The sequence below is a fragment of the Filicampus tigris genome, chromosome 5 (assembly GCF_054856515.1).
Source record: "Filicampus tigris isolate MCC_2025a chromosome 5, RoL_Ftig_1.0, whole genome shotgun sequence".
NCBI classification, from domain to species: Eukaryota; Metazoa; Chordata; class Actinopteri; order Syngnathiformes; family Syngnathidae; genus Filicampus; species Filicampus tigris.
This window is the reverse complement of record NC_141221.1, coordinates 16,944,072-16,958,873: the sequence shown is the minus strand read 5'-3', so window position 1 is coordinate 16,958,873 and position 14,802 is coordinate 16,944,072. Positions and strand designations below refer to the sequence as shown.

At 45.7% G+C, this 14,802-nt stretch overlaps 3 protein-coding genes across 4 annotated transcripts; all 3 read right to left on the bottom strand.

Annotated features, from left to right (window-relative positions):
* Positions 1-2,723: 2,723 nt before the first annotated feature.
* LOC147147570 (natterin-3-like) lies at positions 2,724-4,613 on the bottom strand. The gene is made up of 2 exons (XM_086030902.1): positions 4,411-4,613; positions 2,724-3,881 (listed from the first exon to the last, which is right to left on the bottom strand). Exons 1-2 carry the CDS (start codon positions 4,487-4,489, stop codon positions 2,800-2,802), a joined length of 1,161 nt encoding a protein of 386 aa, XP_085887028.1. The 5' UTR covers positions 4,490-4,613; the 3' UTR covers positions 2,724-2,799.
* A 3,171-nt stretch (positions 4,614-7,784) lies between these two features.
* LOC147147569 (natterin-3-like) lies at positions 7,785-10,204 on the bottom strand. Of its 2 annotated transcripts, none has more exons than XM_086031059.1 (3): positions 9,853-10,204; positions 9,632-9,734; positions 7,785-8,895 (listed from the first exon to the last, which is right to left on the bottom strand). In XM_086031059.1, exons 2-3 carry the CDS (start codon positions 9,720-9,722, stop codon positions 7,811-7,813), a joined length of 1,176 nt encoding a protein of 391 aa, XP_085887185.1. In that variant the 5' UTR covers positions 9,723-9,734; positions 9,853-10,204; the 3' UTR covers positions 7,785-7,810. The 2 variants fall into 2 exon arrangements, with proteins under 2 accessions (XP_085887185.1, XP_085887184.1); XM_086031058.1 differs by having other exon boundaries at positions 9,632-9,739; positions 9,853-10,203.
* A 2,040-nt stretch (positions 10,205-12,244) lies between these two features.
* Positions 12,245-13,951, bottom strand: LOC147147568 (natterin-3-like). Its single transcript, XM_086030935.1, has 2 exons — positions 13,789-13,951; positions 12,245-13,392 (listed from the first exon to the last, which is right to left on the bottom strand). The coding sequence occupies exons 1-2, from the start codon at positions 13,844-13,846 to the stop codon at positions 12,311-12,313; spliced, it is 1,140 nt and encodes a 379-aa protein (XP_085887061.1). The 5' UTR covers positions 13,847-13,951; the 3' UTR covers positions 12,245-12,310.
* Between the last annotated feature and the right edge of the window lie 851 nt (positions 13,952-14,802).

The window sequence follows — 14,802 nt, the reverse complement described above, 5'->3', positions numbered from 1 at the left end:
TTCCACTTGTGTGTCCTTGTCATGCTATTAGGTCCATGAAGTATTACGCTCTCTGACCTCACTCGTAACACAGAATGCCTGTGTCTTAGTAATTCATTTTTCTGGGGGGTATCCTAAAATACAACCAGTGAACATCTCGTGCTTCACTAGTACCACTAGCTGCGTGCGAATGTCAGCTAGTGCACCGTTTTGCCTCACTATTGACATGTAGTGGAGTTTAGCTTTTTATGAAGTGTTACTAGTGTTGCACAGTTGTTTACAGTTGCTAGTAAGGTTTGTTGCATACTAGTTTGCCAAAAGTGGCACTAGTAGTGCAAACAAACTTTACTAATATGGCATTGTTGGTGCGCTGAATTGTCTGAAAAGTGAGGACAAAGAGAAAACAGGAAGGAGCAAGCCATTTGGGAAATAAAATACTGTATGCACAAAATATGTAGACAAGTGCAAAGAGGTGCACTTTTCTCCGGTAATGGATTTAGTTAGCCCAGAAAAATTTGCGAGTAGTAGATAGAAAATGATTATGTGCGAATTGGCGAAGGTGTAGCGTATTTCTGTGAATTCTACAAAACAGTAATTAAACAGTGCTTTGTAAGTCAGAAGGACCTCAGTCATTTCAACATATATATAAATATTAATCTCATAACAATCCATTCATGATTCCAGCATATCATTATTAACAACATTATGATTAATAGTATTATGATGATGGTCCATAAAGGATGGATCGATTTGGCTCAGAACTCACCCTGACTGCGTGCTCCTTCCTCCCCACTGACTCCTCTTCTGTCCACGCCTGATTTTTATATGCCGCCACCGTAAAGACACACCTTCCTTAACACCAACACAGGTAACACCACACACATGCAACACACGCGTCACGCAACACACAACCGTCAACACACAGTGTGACACCCATGTAAACGCCCCAAAATTTCACAGACACGTAACAAGAAATTTAGATAAAATGCAACACGCAATGTAACGCAAAGGTAACCAAACAACATGCCTAGAAACACACATTGTGCACACACAACATACAGTCTGTGCGCAGAGTATTCAGACCCCTTGAAATTGTTCACTTTCTGTGTCATTGCAGCCATTTGCCGAAATCAAAAAAAGTTCATTTTATTTCTCATTAATGTACACTCAGCACCCCATCTTGACGGAAAAAAACAGAAATGTAGAATTTTTTTGGGTATTTATGAAAAAAGAAAAACTGCCGGCATGCAAGTTAACAGTACACGCAGGCTAATGTTAGGCGCATGCAACACACAATTTAACACATCAGCCAGCACGCTCCATTGGTCCTTGTGCGTTACTAAAGTGAGCAAACAGGTGACAATCTCACACATACGGGACACTTCATTAGGTACACCCACTCTAATCGCTCGCATCACAACATCTCTTTACAAGTTTGAATAGTTGAGTAATAGTTGAGTCTAGCTGGATTTATCACGCACACACACCAGGGGCGGAGCCTGGGTGGGCACAGGCCCACCCAGATTGAGAGACTGCCCACCCAGTGAGATTCATGAAAAAAATATACTTTTAATTTTTTGGTCAATTATTATGAAATTGTTTCTGAATTGGTTTTGGAATTTGTGTTTCGTTGTGTTTTTTTTAAATTATTGAATATTAAGAATGGCATAATTGTGGTTGTCTAAGGAAGATCTGAACTTCATATTACTCAGTTTGTCATTTTATTTGAATATACGATGTGTCGGGACATCGCTCGGTGAGAGAAATATTCAGGCCCACCCTAATTTTTCCAGGCCCACCCATTAGCCACGTTCTGGCTCCGCCCCTGACACACACACGCACGCACGCACGCATGCACACACACGCACACACTCACACACACATCGGGGTACGATGGAGGATCATTGACATGAAAAGACAAGAAGATAATAGATAAGAGTCATCGGGACAAAGTGCAGGCCATCGCTCTCCTGAAGCATTAGCTCATCATTTCTACATCGGACTTCACATTTTCCACTTTCAATTTCTTCAGCGCGTCAAAACACTTTTGATTCCCTCGTGTGCATGCACCTTCCATGCACTAAGCATGGCCGGAAGAGGATTTTAGTCCGGCCCCCTAATCGGCCCTCATGCGTGTGACGTGCTTGCGAGGCGGCCAAATTTCATCTCAGCCTACTTGTTGAAAGGCTTCTTTTTAGGCTTCTTTCAAAACAACTTGTGTCCGGGAGGAAAATCAAGCTGCGCGCAGCACTCAAGTATGGCACATCATGCACTTTCCTACTTCCGGAAATACGGCGTAGCAAAACTGCTGTGTAGTGGTTTGCTGGCATGCTTTTATTTTGAAGGCCGGGAAGTGTGAAGGAAGGGGAGTGTGGAAAATAAGTAACTTGTTGAATGCTTGCAGACTTGTCGTCTGTTGGACCCAGATAATTATACAATACGACAAAACCAACCCCAGGGCTCGCAGTGGAAGTTAGTACACGCAGCTGGGTAAGTGCGTTTGAAGCGTGAGTTAGCCAGCTAATTGCCTTTAAATAAACCTCTTCCGTTAGCATCTCTCCCGTGGGGGAATCATTGGGGGGGGTCGTAACAGGGCGGGGGCCGACAATGTTTATGAATATGGCCGTGTTTATGAATATGGCCGGGGGGCAAAAAAGGGTCTAGTGCCCAGCTCTGCAAAACTCTCTTTTATGTGTAAAGAAATGCTGACGTTTTGTTCAATGAAGACACAAGATTCTTTGATATACGCTGACATGTGTATGTCAGTTTTATTATTCTGTACAACAAGGACCTTCGTCAGGGTCCCAACAAGTGTGTGTTTCAGCAAGGCTTGGCGTCCGGCACTGGTTCACAGCGGTCTACTATGGCGTCGACCTCCGAGACCTGGACACTGCTGTAGGTGCCGGTGACGGTGGTCCACTTAGTCTCACCATTCGTGTAAGTGCGTTTGAGGCGCGCTGTGTACGGGATATCCGCCCCGTACTTCTTGCCCACCATGTGGATTCGGCACAAGCTGTTGGGCGGGACCTTTGTGGTCAACTTGAGTGTGTGCTTGGTGGTCTCCGTGTAGGTGGTGCCCCTTGTAACCGCAAAGTTGGTCTCTATGCTAAAGCGAATGGATCCCTTGGCCAGGTGAGGGATACCGGTGGTGAAGGTGGTGCTGCCTGCGAGGGAAAGGCCGAAGGTGTGCTCCCACCTGTGCTCCACCGTGGACGTCTTGATGAGAGTGTCTGTGACTGTGGCCTCCAGGCAGTCCAGGTTCTTGACGCTGTTGTTCTTCATCATCTCCGGGGGATGCTCCACCACGTTGATGCCGTCGGTGTGGTAGTGCACTTCCATCAGGTGGTCCTGCTGAACATCTTCGTTGATGGTCAAGAACTGGTACTCTTTGGGGTAGATGTACTCATATTTACCCCAGGGCAAGTAAAAGACTCGATGGCCGACATGCACCTTGCCCAGACCGTATGCATTCTTGCCAACGTATTTGTCGCTGTCATTGCAGTTCTTGACCGCGTTCCACGCCACCGAACCGTAGGCGCCCTCCTGCCACTCCAGGATCTCAAATTTGTCTTTGTTGACCAGCAAGGAAAAGTCATCAGTCTTCAAAGCTTTGCCACTGAAGGAATAGACACAGAACTCGCCTTCGCTTGGCCTGTAGTAGCCTGAATCGCACAGGTGCTTGCAGATGTAGTCGTAGCTTTTTGTGTAACCATTGTAAATGGACACAGCTCCATTGGGGAGACTACCCGTCCACTTCTGCCACTCCAAATTGGTTCCTTCGAAATCATAATCATGGGATGACAGTTCCGCTGCTTCTGTGGTGTTTGGAGGCATCAGATGAGGTGACCCGGCATCTGACAGTTGAGGAACTACGTCGATCAGAGCCGGGTCCATCACCGGTTCTGTGCAGAAACCAGGGCAAACACACAAAGTACAGTTGGAGAAGAACCCAGACAGCAAAGCATGACTATACTTTAATCAGCTTGAACAAAACACAAATGCAAAGCCAAATCCTAACTCAAACACGAACAACTCAGGCACTCAGCCTAAGACGATCAACAAGTGAGTCTTTAAATGTAGGACAGGTACCACGAGTGGCATGCGAAGAATCACTGAATCAAATGGTCAAACGCAAAAGCATTTTGTTACAGCGGCTTAAGCTTTTTATTATTACTTATTTATCCAGTACAATAGATTTGTTAAAATACAAATGAATTGCATTTAACCTTGAAGTTTTTCACTTTTATTTCATTTGCATTACATGTTTTTAATCACGATTTTTATCAAAAACATTTCGGCGCAATTTCAACCCTCTAACCCAACCCTACATTATCTTTAACCCTAACACTAAACCTAGCCCCAACCTTAACCCAGGCCACAAAAAATATAACAAAGAAAGAAAAACAACCACGGACTCATGTTGTCACTTACGAGGCTGTTGGCAGCCTGGACCTTGGGCCGAGGCCAGAGACGGCAAGGCCAGCAGCACGAGTAGCGCCGACGGATTCATCAGGCACGAGGGATGACACGCAGAACAACACAACCAGATCTCCAAGCTGAGTCCAAGAGGGTCTGCTCTGAAGTGGTGCTATGTACTTTGCTCTTCAGCTGCACATTTGACTGCACGCTATCGTCCCTTTAAAACATTGACCAAGGCAAACAAAACAGCAAGATCCTGTAAATTATGGCTGCATTTCCCGGCTCAGCTTGGCCAAAGGGTAGCGGCGAGTGGGTGATGACACATCAGTCTAGGGCTGTTCGATTTTGCCTAACAAGAAAATCCTGATTATTTTCTCTCAAACCCGATTTACGATTACGATTTCTTTGTATGGTAGAAAAATTTAAAAATGTATGAAAAATGAAGTATTTTGAATGTCTTTTATTTAAACTTATTTTTTCTTTGAATTCAAAATGCCAGTCAATTTAACTTAATACACATCGAACAATCCATTGGGATTAACAGCATTTTATTTACACAATAGATTTCAGATCTATTCTTAATTAAACCAATAATGAAAGAAGAAAGTGCATATCCCATCTGAAACGAAATCATCAACATGAGAGAAGGTAAACAGTCAAGTCTGTAAACTGTTTTTTTTGTGTTGATGCTATGGACCTGTGTGTGCAAATAAAGAATGAAGAAAAAAATTGGATTTGTGATATTTCGAAGCTGGATGTGTAGACATTTTATTTTGAAGGTTTATGATCACATCAGGGCGGCACGGTGGGCGACTGGTTAGCACGTCCGCCTCACAGTTCAGAGGTCGTGGGTTCGATCCCGGCTCCGGCCTCCCTGTGTGGAGTTTGCATGTTCTCCCCGTGCCTGCGTGGGTTTTCTCCGGGTACTCCAGTTTCCTCCCACATTTCAAAAACATGCATGGTAAGTTGATTGGATACTCTAAATTGCCCCTAGGTGTGATTGTGAGTGCAGATGTTTGTCTCTGTGTGCCCTGCGATTGGCTGGCAACCAGTTCAGGGTGTCCCCCGCCTACTGCCCAAAGACAGCTGGGATAGGCCCCAGCACGCCCCGCGACCCTTGTGAGGAGAAGCGGTACAGATAATGGATGGATGGATGATCACATCACCCAAGTCGGTTGAGAATTGTGGGAGTTTGTAGAGAAGCGTGAAAACTTACAGAAGCGGCAACGCATGCTACATCAGCAGACAGACAGCAGAGATCCAAGAGATTTACATACACTGTGTTCGGGAGGCGGTAATTGTGCTTTTCTTTATTTGTATTTTATTGATTGATTGCACTCAATGTGTTATTTATTTTACATTGTGTTAGTATTGGCCTGTACTTGTAGTTTTCACGCTGTCTCGTGCCTTCCTAACGTCATCCGTGGAGAAGGACAAATAAAAAGGAAAATCTGGGCATCGGTCTGTATCGGGGCCTCTGTTGCTGGACCGCTGTAGCCAGAGCTGCTTCGTTCCGTCTATCGGATGGACCGGTCCGTCTATCCGTCACTGACGGACGCCCGTTTTGACGGTTGACGAACGACGGAAACATTTTCAATTAGACTGATTAAGCATAGACGGAATCACCTTTATTTAGCCCGCCATCCGTCCTCAGTCCGACATTAGTCTATTTTTCGCGGCGAGGCTTCGATGGCTGCGCGCGAGCGTGGGGAGGAGCAATAGTGAGTTTATGTTGCCCGTGTGACCGGTTTGAGTGAGGGACCAGGCTGTGAAGAGGCTTCAAGGGGGGGGGGGGGTGCTAGTGAAAGTTTAGTGGGACTTGCCGACGGACGCCCGTTTAAAATTTGAAGCCTATAGGCGGGTACTATTTTTTACTCCCCCGAAAAAAAAAAAAGACAGACCACCATGAGGGTACCCACGCTGCAGACGGATGATGAATAACGGACGCTCAATTTGTAGTAAAATGCCCAGCTCTGGGTGTAGCTACAGTCTCGATATATGTGGACCCGTTCCTGCGTAGCATTCACATGTATTGGCTGCTCAGTGATATATCAGCACCCAATCTTCCGGTCGATCATCATGCAAGGCAACAGAAACAAGGCACAGAGAGGAGGTTCTTGTAAATTATGCTCATGTTTGGACTTCCTGAATGGAGCGATCCACGCGATCCCTACGGCTTCTCGTCAGCGGTGAGTGTGGGTGTATGTTGTCGATGTATGAAACAAACTCAAGTCCAACGACTGCGTGTACACCAGGGGTGTCCAGCTCCAGTCCTCAAGGGCCGCTTTCCTGCCTGTTTTCCAGCTCTCCTTGCTGTAACAAACCTGATTTAAATGATCAGCTCATTAGCAAGCTCTGAATAAGCTTGATAACGATCATCAGGTGCGTTGCAGCAGGGATAGATGGAAAACAGGCAGGACACCGGCCCTTGAGGACTGAGTTTGGACACCACCGGTGTACACCCGTGGTCGCGCTACCGAAACTCTAAGGCAGGGGTCACCAACTCCAGTCCTCGAGGGCACTTGTCCTGCATTTTCTCAATCTTTCCCTGCTGCAAGGATCGTTATCAGGCTTCTCAAGAGCTTGCTGATGAGCTGATCATTTTTACAGGTGTGTTACAGCAGGGAGAGATTGAGAAAATGCAGGACAGGTGCCCTCGAGTTGGTGACCCCTGCTCCAAGGGGATTGGGAATGGTGTGGTGTCCTGTTTGTAAATTAAACTGGTATGGAAATGAAGGAATGACTGCGGAAATGTAAGCCTTGTGTTGCTCAGCCATTATTGACAGAGCCCCGGCTATATGTTACCAATGACGGAGGTGATTTTTTGGTCAACATTCATCAGAAAAATATGACGAATCCTACCATTTGCTACCACCACTGAGTGAGATAGCACATTAACGGAATGATGGGGGGTTTGTGTGATGGATGAATGCATAAATGAAGTGATGACTGAAAGCATGGAGGGATGGGCTGATGTTGTTATCCTTTCAGCTTTTCCCCTCAGGGGTCACCACAGCAAATCAAGTGCACGCAGGATTCACATCATTGATTTGGCAAAGCATTTTACGCCGGATGCCCTTCCTGACGCAACCCTATTAGGGGAGCACACAGACAGACACCATCACTGAGTGGGAATCGATCCCACGCTGCCCGCACATAACTCGGGCGCTTGTACCACTACACTATCAGTGACTCAAAGAATGGGCTGATGTACCGATTCTAAATTGCTGCTTGGCGTGAGTCTGAAAGCTTGCTTGTCTCTGTGTGCCCTGGCCATTGACTGGTGAGACCCGTTCAGGGATGCACGGCATGGATGGATGGATGCCTGGACGTGTCCATGACTTGAATAAAAAGAGAAGCAGTTTTACGTGAATGTTATTTTTTATTTCAGTTTCCCACACGATGGCTCATCTTAACAAGGCTTAACATCAGGCAGAGGTTCACAGCGTTCCATTTCAGCCTGAACCTCCGAGATCTGGACGCCCTTGAAGGTCCCGGTGACGGTGGTCCACTTGGTCTCCCCGTTGTGGTAAATGCGCTTGAGGCGCGCCGTATACGGGATATCCAATCCGTACTTCTTGCCCTGCATTTTGATGGTGCACGAGTGACCGGGGGGCACCGTGGTTTTCAGCGTCAGAGAGTGGGCAGTGGTCTCGGCATAGGACGTCTCTTTGTTCAACATGTATGTGAAGGCGGCCTTGAAGTCAATCTGCCCTTCGACTATAAAGGGGATTCCCGTCTCGATGGTGATGCCGACTCCCACCGTGACGGAGAATTTGATCTCCCATTTTTGGGTTGTCGCAACAGTCTTCGAGAGAGTGATCTCATGCTGTATGGGCTGGCAATCCCTGTTTTCAATTGTGCCCTTGTTCAAGACCTCAGGGGGATACTCGATGGGCTTGATTCCGTCTGTGTTGTACTTGACGTCCATCAGGTGCTCTTTCTTGACGTCTTTCATGGTCTCCAGGACCTGGTATTGACGGTACCAATAACGACTTCCTCCCCAGGGAAGGTTGAACACACCTTCGCTCACCTGCACTTCCCCCAGCCCGTACTCATTTTTACCGATATAAATGTCATCATTTGCGCAGGTCTTGATCGAATTGGGTGTCACTGAACCACTGTAGCCGTCTTTCCACTCCAGAATCTCAAAGTCGTCTTTGTTGACCAGCACCTCAAATTCCGTGGCGGAGTACCCCGCCCCGTCGGCTGAGTAGGCGCAGGCGGCGTTGCTGAGTGTGGAGTCGTAGTAACCCGAATGGCAGCCCACTTTGCAGATGTAATCTACGCGGCTGGAATACGAGTTGTAGATGGACACGATGCCATCCGGGATGGAGCCGTCCCACCATTTCCATTCCAGGCTTGTTTCGTCAAAATCTGTCGACGGTGTATCCCACGCTCTTCTCAAAAAGTCTGCTGACGGAGTCAGAGCTGTTTTGTTGGGTGCTTGTTCCGGACGTCTGTTCTCCAGAGCGACGTCGACAACGGGAGACGGCACTGTTGTGTGAAGGAGAGAAGAAAACAATCAGTGTGCGGAGGATCACCGGAGACTCATTCTCCGGGATTTTGAAGGGTTTGACCCTGACTAATTGGCCAAGGTGGGAGGAAGTCAGAAATAAGTGTCAAGTTTTAATCTGCAAAAGTTAGACCCAAATGGCAGCATTTATTTGATCTCCTTCTAACGCATCCCAGTTGTTTCCTAGTTGTTCTACTAGTGCCTCCAAGCCATACTACTTGTGCGTCCCTGTCGTGGAACCCCCAATAAGTTTCAAGCAAGCACTGTCCAGTCATTACTTGGCTCAAATCAAGTAATACAATCTCACAAAGTGATACCATATAAGTCGACTGTCATTTGATGGCATCTTGTGTCGTTGTGATGTTTAATTAAAGAACCGAGTGGATTAACTCTTATTTCACAAACGCAATATTTATCAGAATGCCTTGTTTCAACTAGTGGGTTTGCATAGAACATATTCTTGAAAAAAATATGTTTGGGTTGGCTTCCTCTTTAAGGCAAATGTTTTGGAGTCCAGGGGAGGAGTTTTTTCAAGGAAACCTCAGAATCCGAATGCCAATTAAAAATGAATATCACGTGCACCCCTAAATCTCCAAGGGCCACATTTAATTTTTAAAATCCAAGACCAGACGGGCCAGGTCATGTTTATTTTATCTCCGAGGGCCCCAGTTTGAGAACCACTGGTCCAGGACTGGGCACTGCGTAACGTGGCGTCACCTGAGGTTGCTTGTTGATCGCTGTCATCGAGATTGGCGCAGGTGAGGTGCACCAGAGCCAACAGCAGAAGAGGAAGCCACAGCTTGCTCATTTTGTTTTGTTCCTACACTGAATGAGAAGGCATCAAAATGACATTGTGGAACAACACGAGTGAAAGACGACAAGGAGGGCTTCAGTCGACGTCGAGCAACAACACAAGGATGACGAGGAGACGCACTCACCAGCGGTCCAAGTGTATCGTAAGTGGCAATGGGCAGAAATCGCAATGGGCAGAAATCGCAAATATATGCACTGAGCTACATCTGCACTTTGACTCGCAGCTGTCCCCCGCATAAAACATTGACCAGCACAAACAAATCTTCAAATGGGTCATTTTGCAAACATTTTGGTTCTTCTCTCCACTGTGCACAGTAACACCATAGTTTCAAAAAAGAATAGAAGAACAAAGCTCAAAATAATTCCCGCTGGACTTGAGAGATGGTCTTTCTCACTATCTGAAAGGGAGATTGATCGTTATTTTACAGAAATTTGATGTCAATTTTTCGATGGGGACTTGCCCAAGTGCTGTTTTCCAAATTGGATATGTTCTATTGGGGATTGTGTAATGGGAATTTAAAGCGGAAGTCAACCCAAACATATTTTTTTCAAGAATATGTTCCCAGCAGGCCCACTAGTTGAAACACAGCATTCTGATTAATTCTCTGGGGGCGGCCATTTTGTCTTCTGTCGGCTGAAAATGACATCACAACTGCTCACAACTACCAATCATGACTGACCTGTTTTCTGAATCTGAGTCGGGATTGGTCGTAGTGAGCAGTTTTGATGTCATTTTCAGTCAACAGAAGCGACAAAATGGCCGCCCCCAGAGATGGCTAAAAAAGAGTGGATTAACACTTCTTCCACAAACGCAATATTTATCAGAATGCCCTTTTTCAACTAGTGGGCTTGCATAGAACATATTCTTGAAAAAATAATATGGCTGGGTTGACTTCCGCTTTAAGGTAATTGAGAGTAAATGAATGGAAAGGTATGGCACTCCAGGTAGAAATTTTCCAGTACCTTTTTGCAAAGTTGTTTTGTAATTTTTCCATGTGAATTTGAAATGCGGAATTTTGAAGCACTGTATTGCAAATTGGAAATGGTCCATTGCAGTTTCTATAGTATGTAATTGGGAATTGACGGCTATCGAACAGTGCAGAGTGTTTGTCAGTGCACCCATTGCTGGTGCAGCCAGGTCGGTTCCCTCGAAATCAAAACCATCCGATGACAATCCACCCGCTCCTCCGGTCTTTGGAGGAATCAGACAAGGTGACCCGGCACCTGACAGTTGAGGAACTACGCCGATCGGTGCTGCGAGGGAAACACACAAAGCAGAATCGGAGAAGAGCCCAGACAACCAAGCATGACAATACTTTTGTCAACTTGAACAAACCACTAGATACTAAGCCAGGAGTAGGCAACTCCGAGAGAGCCGCTGTCCTGCCTGTTTTCGAAGTTTCCCTACTCCAACACACCTGATTCAGATGATCGGGATCCTTATCAGGCTTTTAAAGAGCTTGCTGATGAGCTGATCCTTTGAATCAGGTGTGTGGGAGGAGGGGAACTTCGAAAACAAACAGCACAGCGTCTCTCTAGGCCCGGCGCTACCTACCCCAGTCCTAACCCAAACTCACACAATCTGGACATGCAGCCCAACCCTCTCAGTTAGTGATTCTCCCATTGTAGTATGGGTACCACTAATGGTACGCCGGCTCCCTCTAGCGGTATGCAGAGAAACACTGAGTTAAATGGTCACGCTGTGCATATTGTCACAGTGGCTTCAACTTTTGTTTTTTAGTCAGTCGAGTTGAATTGACCTTTTAAATACAATACATTTGTATTTTGTTTCCAAACATATATTTAGGTGCAGTTTTAACCGGTATTTTAACCCTACAAACCTGTTCAGGGCAAAGTACAGTCTGGGGGCCACATCCAGCCCGCCGGCAGTCCTCACAGTGATCAGGAAGTCACAGTAGAACGTACAATATGCTGTGTGTTTATTTTGAAAGCTGTGCTTTTATTTGGCACGATGTGCACTCATGTGGACACTCGTACAAGCGAGACCGCAAGCAAGAGCCTCGACTCATGTCTGCAGCGTTGCCAACTTGACATTTTCCCTAGATTTAGTGACTTTTTCGACCCTTCCAGCAACTATTTTTTGGGAAAACTATTTTTTGGGAAAAATAGTTGCTGGAGTAACAATAATTTGATATTGACGAAAACTACAGTGTGTGTTTAGTGTTACTCAAAACCAAACTGCTTGTGATGTTTGCAGAAAGGCATTGTCAGTTTATGGAAACAATGTTGTTTCCCAAATACTTACATTACAACGGCCAAAATGCAAAACCTACAATCTGACAGTGGTGTCAAATCCAGGTCCAGAAAATCAACCGTGGCACAGTTTTGACTTTAACCACAGGTGCTCCTACTCAACCGGCAGGTAACTGAGCACTTTTTGTTCACTGAAGACATGAAATGGTCTTTGATTTGATTTGTGCAGATGTGTATGATTCTTCTTCTTTTCGATACAAAAGTTTATGCCAATTCAGACAGAATGTTCTTAGACCTTTACAGTTGTGTATATCCATTTTATTATTCTTATAACAAGGACCTTCATCAGAGAACAAACAAATGCATGTTTCAGCAAGGCTCGACATCCGGTACTGGTTCACAGCGGTCTACCATGGCGTCGACCTCCGAGATCTGGACGCTGCTGTAGGTGCCGGTGATGGTGGTCCACTTGGACTCTCCGTTAGCGTAAGTGCGTTTGAGGCGCGCTGTGTACGGGATATCCGCTCCATACTTCTTGCCCACCATGTGGATTCGGCACAAGCTGTTGGCCGGGACCCTTGTCGTCAACTTAAGTTTGTGGTTGGTCGTCTCGGTGTAGGTGGTCCCCATGGTAACCGCAATGTTGGTCTCCACGTTGAAGCTAATGGATCCCTCGGCCAGTAAGGGGATCCCAGTGGTGATGGTGGTTCTGCCTGCAAGGGAGAGACTGAAGATGTGCCTCCAAGTGTGCTCCACCTTGTTGCTCTTGCTGATGGTGTCTGTGACCGTGGCCTCCAGGCAGTCCAGGTTCTTGACGCTGTCGTTCTTCATCATCTCCGGGAGATGCTCCACCACGTTGATGCCGTCGGTGTGGTAGTGCACGTCCATCAGGTGGTCCAGCGTAACATCTTCATTGATGGTCAAGAACAGGTAGCCTTTGGGGTAGATGTACTCATATTTACCCCAGGGCAAGTAAAAGACTCGATGGCCGACATGCACCTTGCCCAGACCGTATGCATTCTTGCCAACGTATTTGTCGCTGTCATTGCAGTTCTTGACCGCGTTCCACGCCACCGAACCGTAGGCGCCCTCCTGCCACTCCAGGATCTCAAATTTGTCTTTGTTGACCAGCAAGGAAAAGTCATCAGTCTTCAGAGCGTTGCCACTGAAGGAATAGACACAGAACTCGCCTTCGCTTGGCCTGTAGTAGCCTGAATCGCACAGGTGCTTGCAGATGTAGTCATAGCTTTTTGCGTAGCCATTGTAGATGGACACAGCTCCATCGGGGAGACTACCCGTCCACTTCTGCCACTTTAGGTTGGTTCCCTCGAAATCAAAATCTTCAGATGACAATCTAGCTGCTCCTGCGGTCTTTTGAGGAATCAGACGAGGTGACCCGGCACCTGACAGTTGAGGAACTACGTCGATCAGAGCTGGGTCCATCACCGGTTCTGTGCAGAAACCAGGGCAAACACATAAAGTACAGTTGGAGAAGAACCCAGGCAACCAAACATGACAATACTTTAATCAACGTGAAAAAAACACAAACTCTAACCCAAACCCCCAAAACCAAGAAATTCAGCCGAACCCTCTCTCAGTGATTCTCCAAGGGCATTACCAGCAATGGTATGTAAAGAATCACTGATGAAATGGTCAAACTGTGCTTATTGTTACAGTGTCTTCAACATTTTTTGTAATCCAGTGCAGTCGAGTATCTAAACCTAACTCAAACCTTACCCATTAACCCTAACACTAAAGCAACCACAACCTCAACTCAAATCCTTCCCCTCAGGCCACTGAATATTAAACAAATAAAGAAAAACAGTCTTGCAGTGTGCGGTCTGGACCTTGAGGTGAGGACAAAGCCAGCAAGGCCAGCAGCAGCAGTAGCGCCGACAGATTCATCAGGCACCAAAGACGATACGCAGAACACCAAATCAGATCACACAAGCTCAGTCCAAAAGGGTCTGCTCTGAAGCGGTGGACAGCAGATGTAAATGTACTCTGCTCTTCAGATGCACTTTGACTTGATGCCATCTTCCATATAAAACATTGACCAGCACAAACAAACTGCCGAGACACTTTGGTTGTGTTCATTTTTTTTGGTCTGATTTAAGTTATTAATTGTATTATTTGTATTATTGATCGTGTCATCTTATATTTCAGTTTTGTTTGTGAGTATAGTTGACTTATGAAGTTGACTGGAGTTGACTTTGTTTTACATTTGAGTACAATTTCAAAGAAAAAAACTTGATGACTCATCATGTTTATATCACACATGCAGCTTGCTTTCAAAGCCTACCATGATAGCTACCGTGAGAACCTGAAACCTCGATTGAAACGTTAACCCAGCCTTCAAACCCATATTCCACACCCTGATGTGAAACCCTCCTTCAAACCTAAATTCAATTCAGTCAAAGGGGTTGGAAAAGTGCCAGTACATTTCTGGAGTATTTCCAAGGGAAATTGAGCTGTGCAATTTGGAAACTTTATACTACAAATTTGAAAAATTGCATGTGCACTCCTGGGACTTTAAGGTAATGCATAGAGAATGTATGATTATCTAATGGGAAAGTATCACCGTGGTGTCAAGCAATGGGGTTGTACATTCCCCAGTAAATTTGAAATAAATTACCCGAACGTTTCCATAAATTTTCATGTGAAGTTAAGCTCAGGAGTTTGGGAAATTCTTCATTCCAAAATGGAAACTTTCCATGGGAATTTATAGACATTAACTGGGAATTCAGGAACATTTCATGGAAAGATAATTAAGCAAAATAGAGGAGAATTTCCAATAAATTTCTGGTACATTTTTGAAAAGTTTTCTGTGAATTTCCATGGAAAGTTGAGCTGTGGAAATG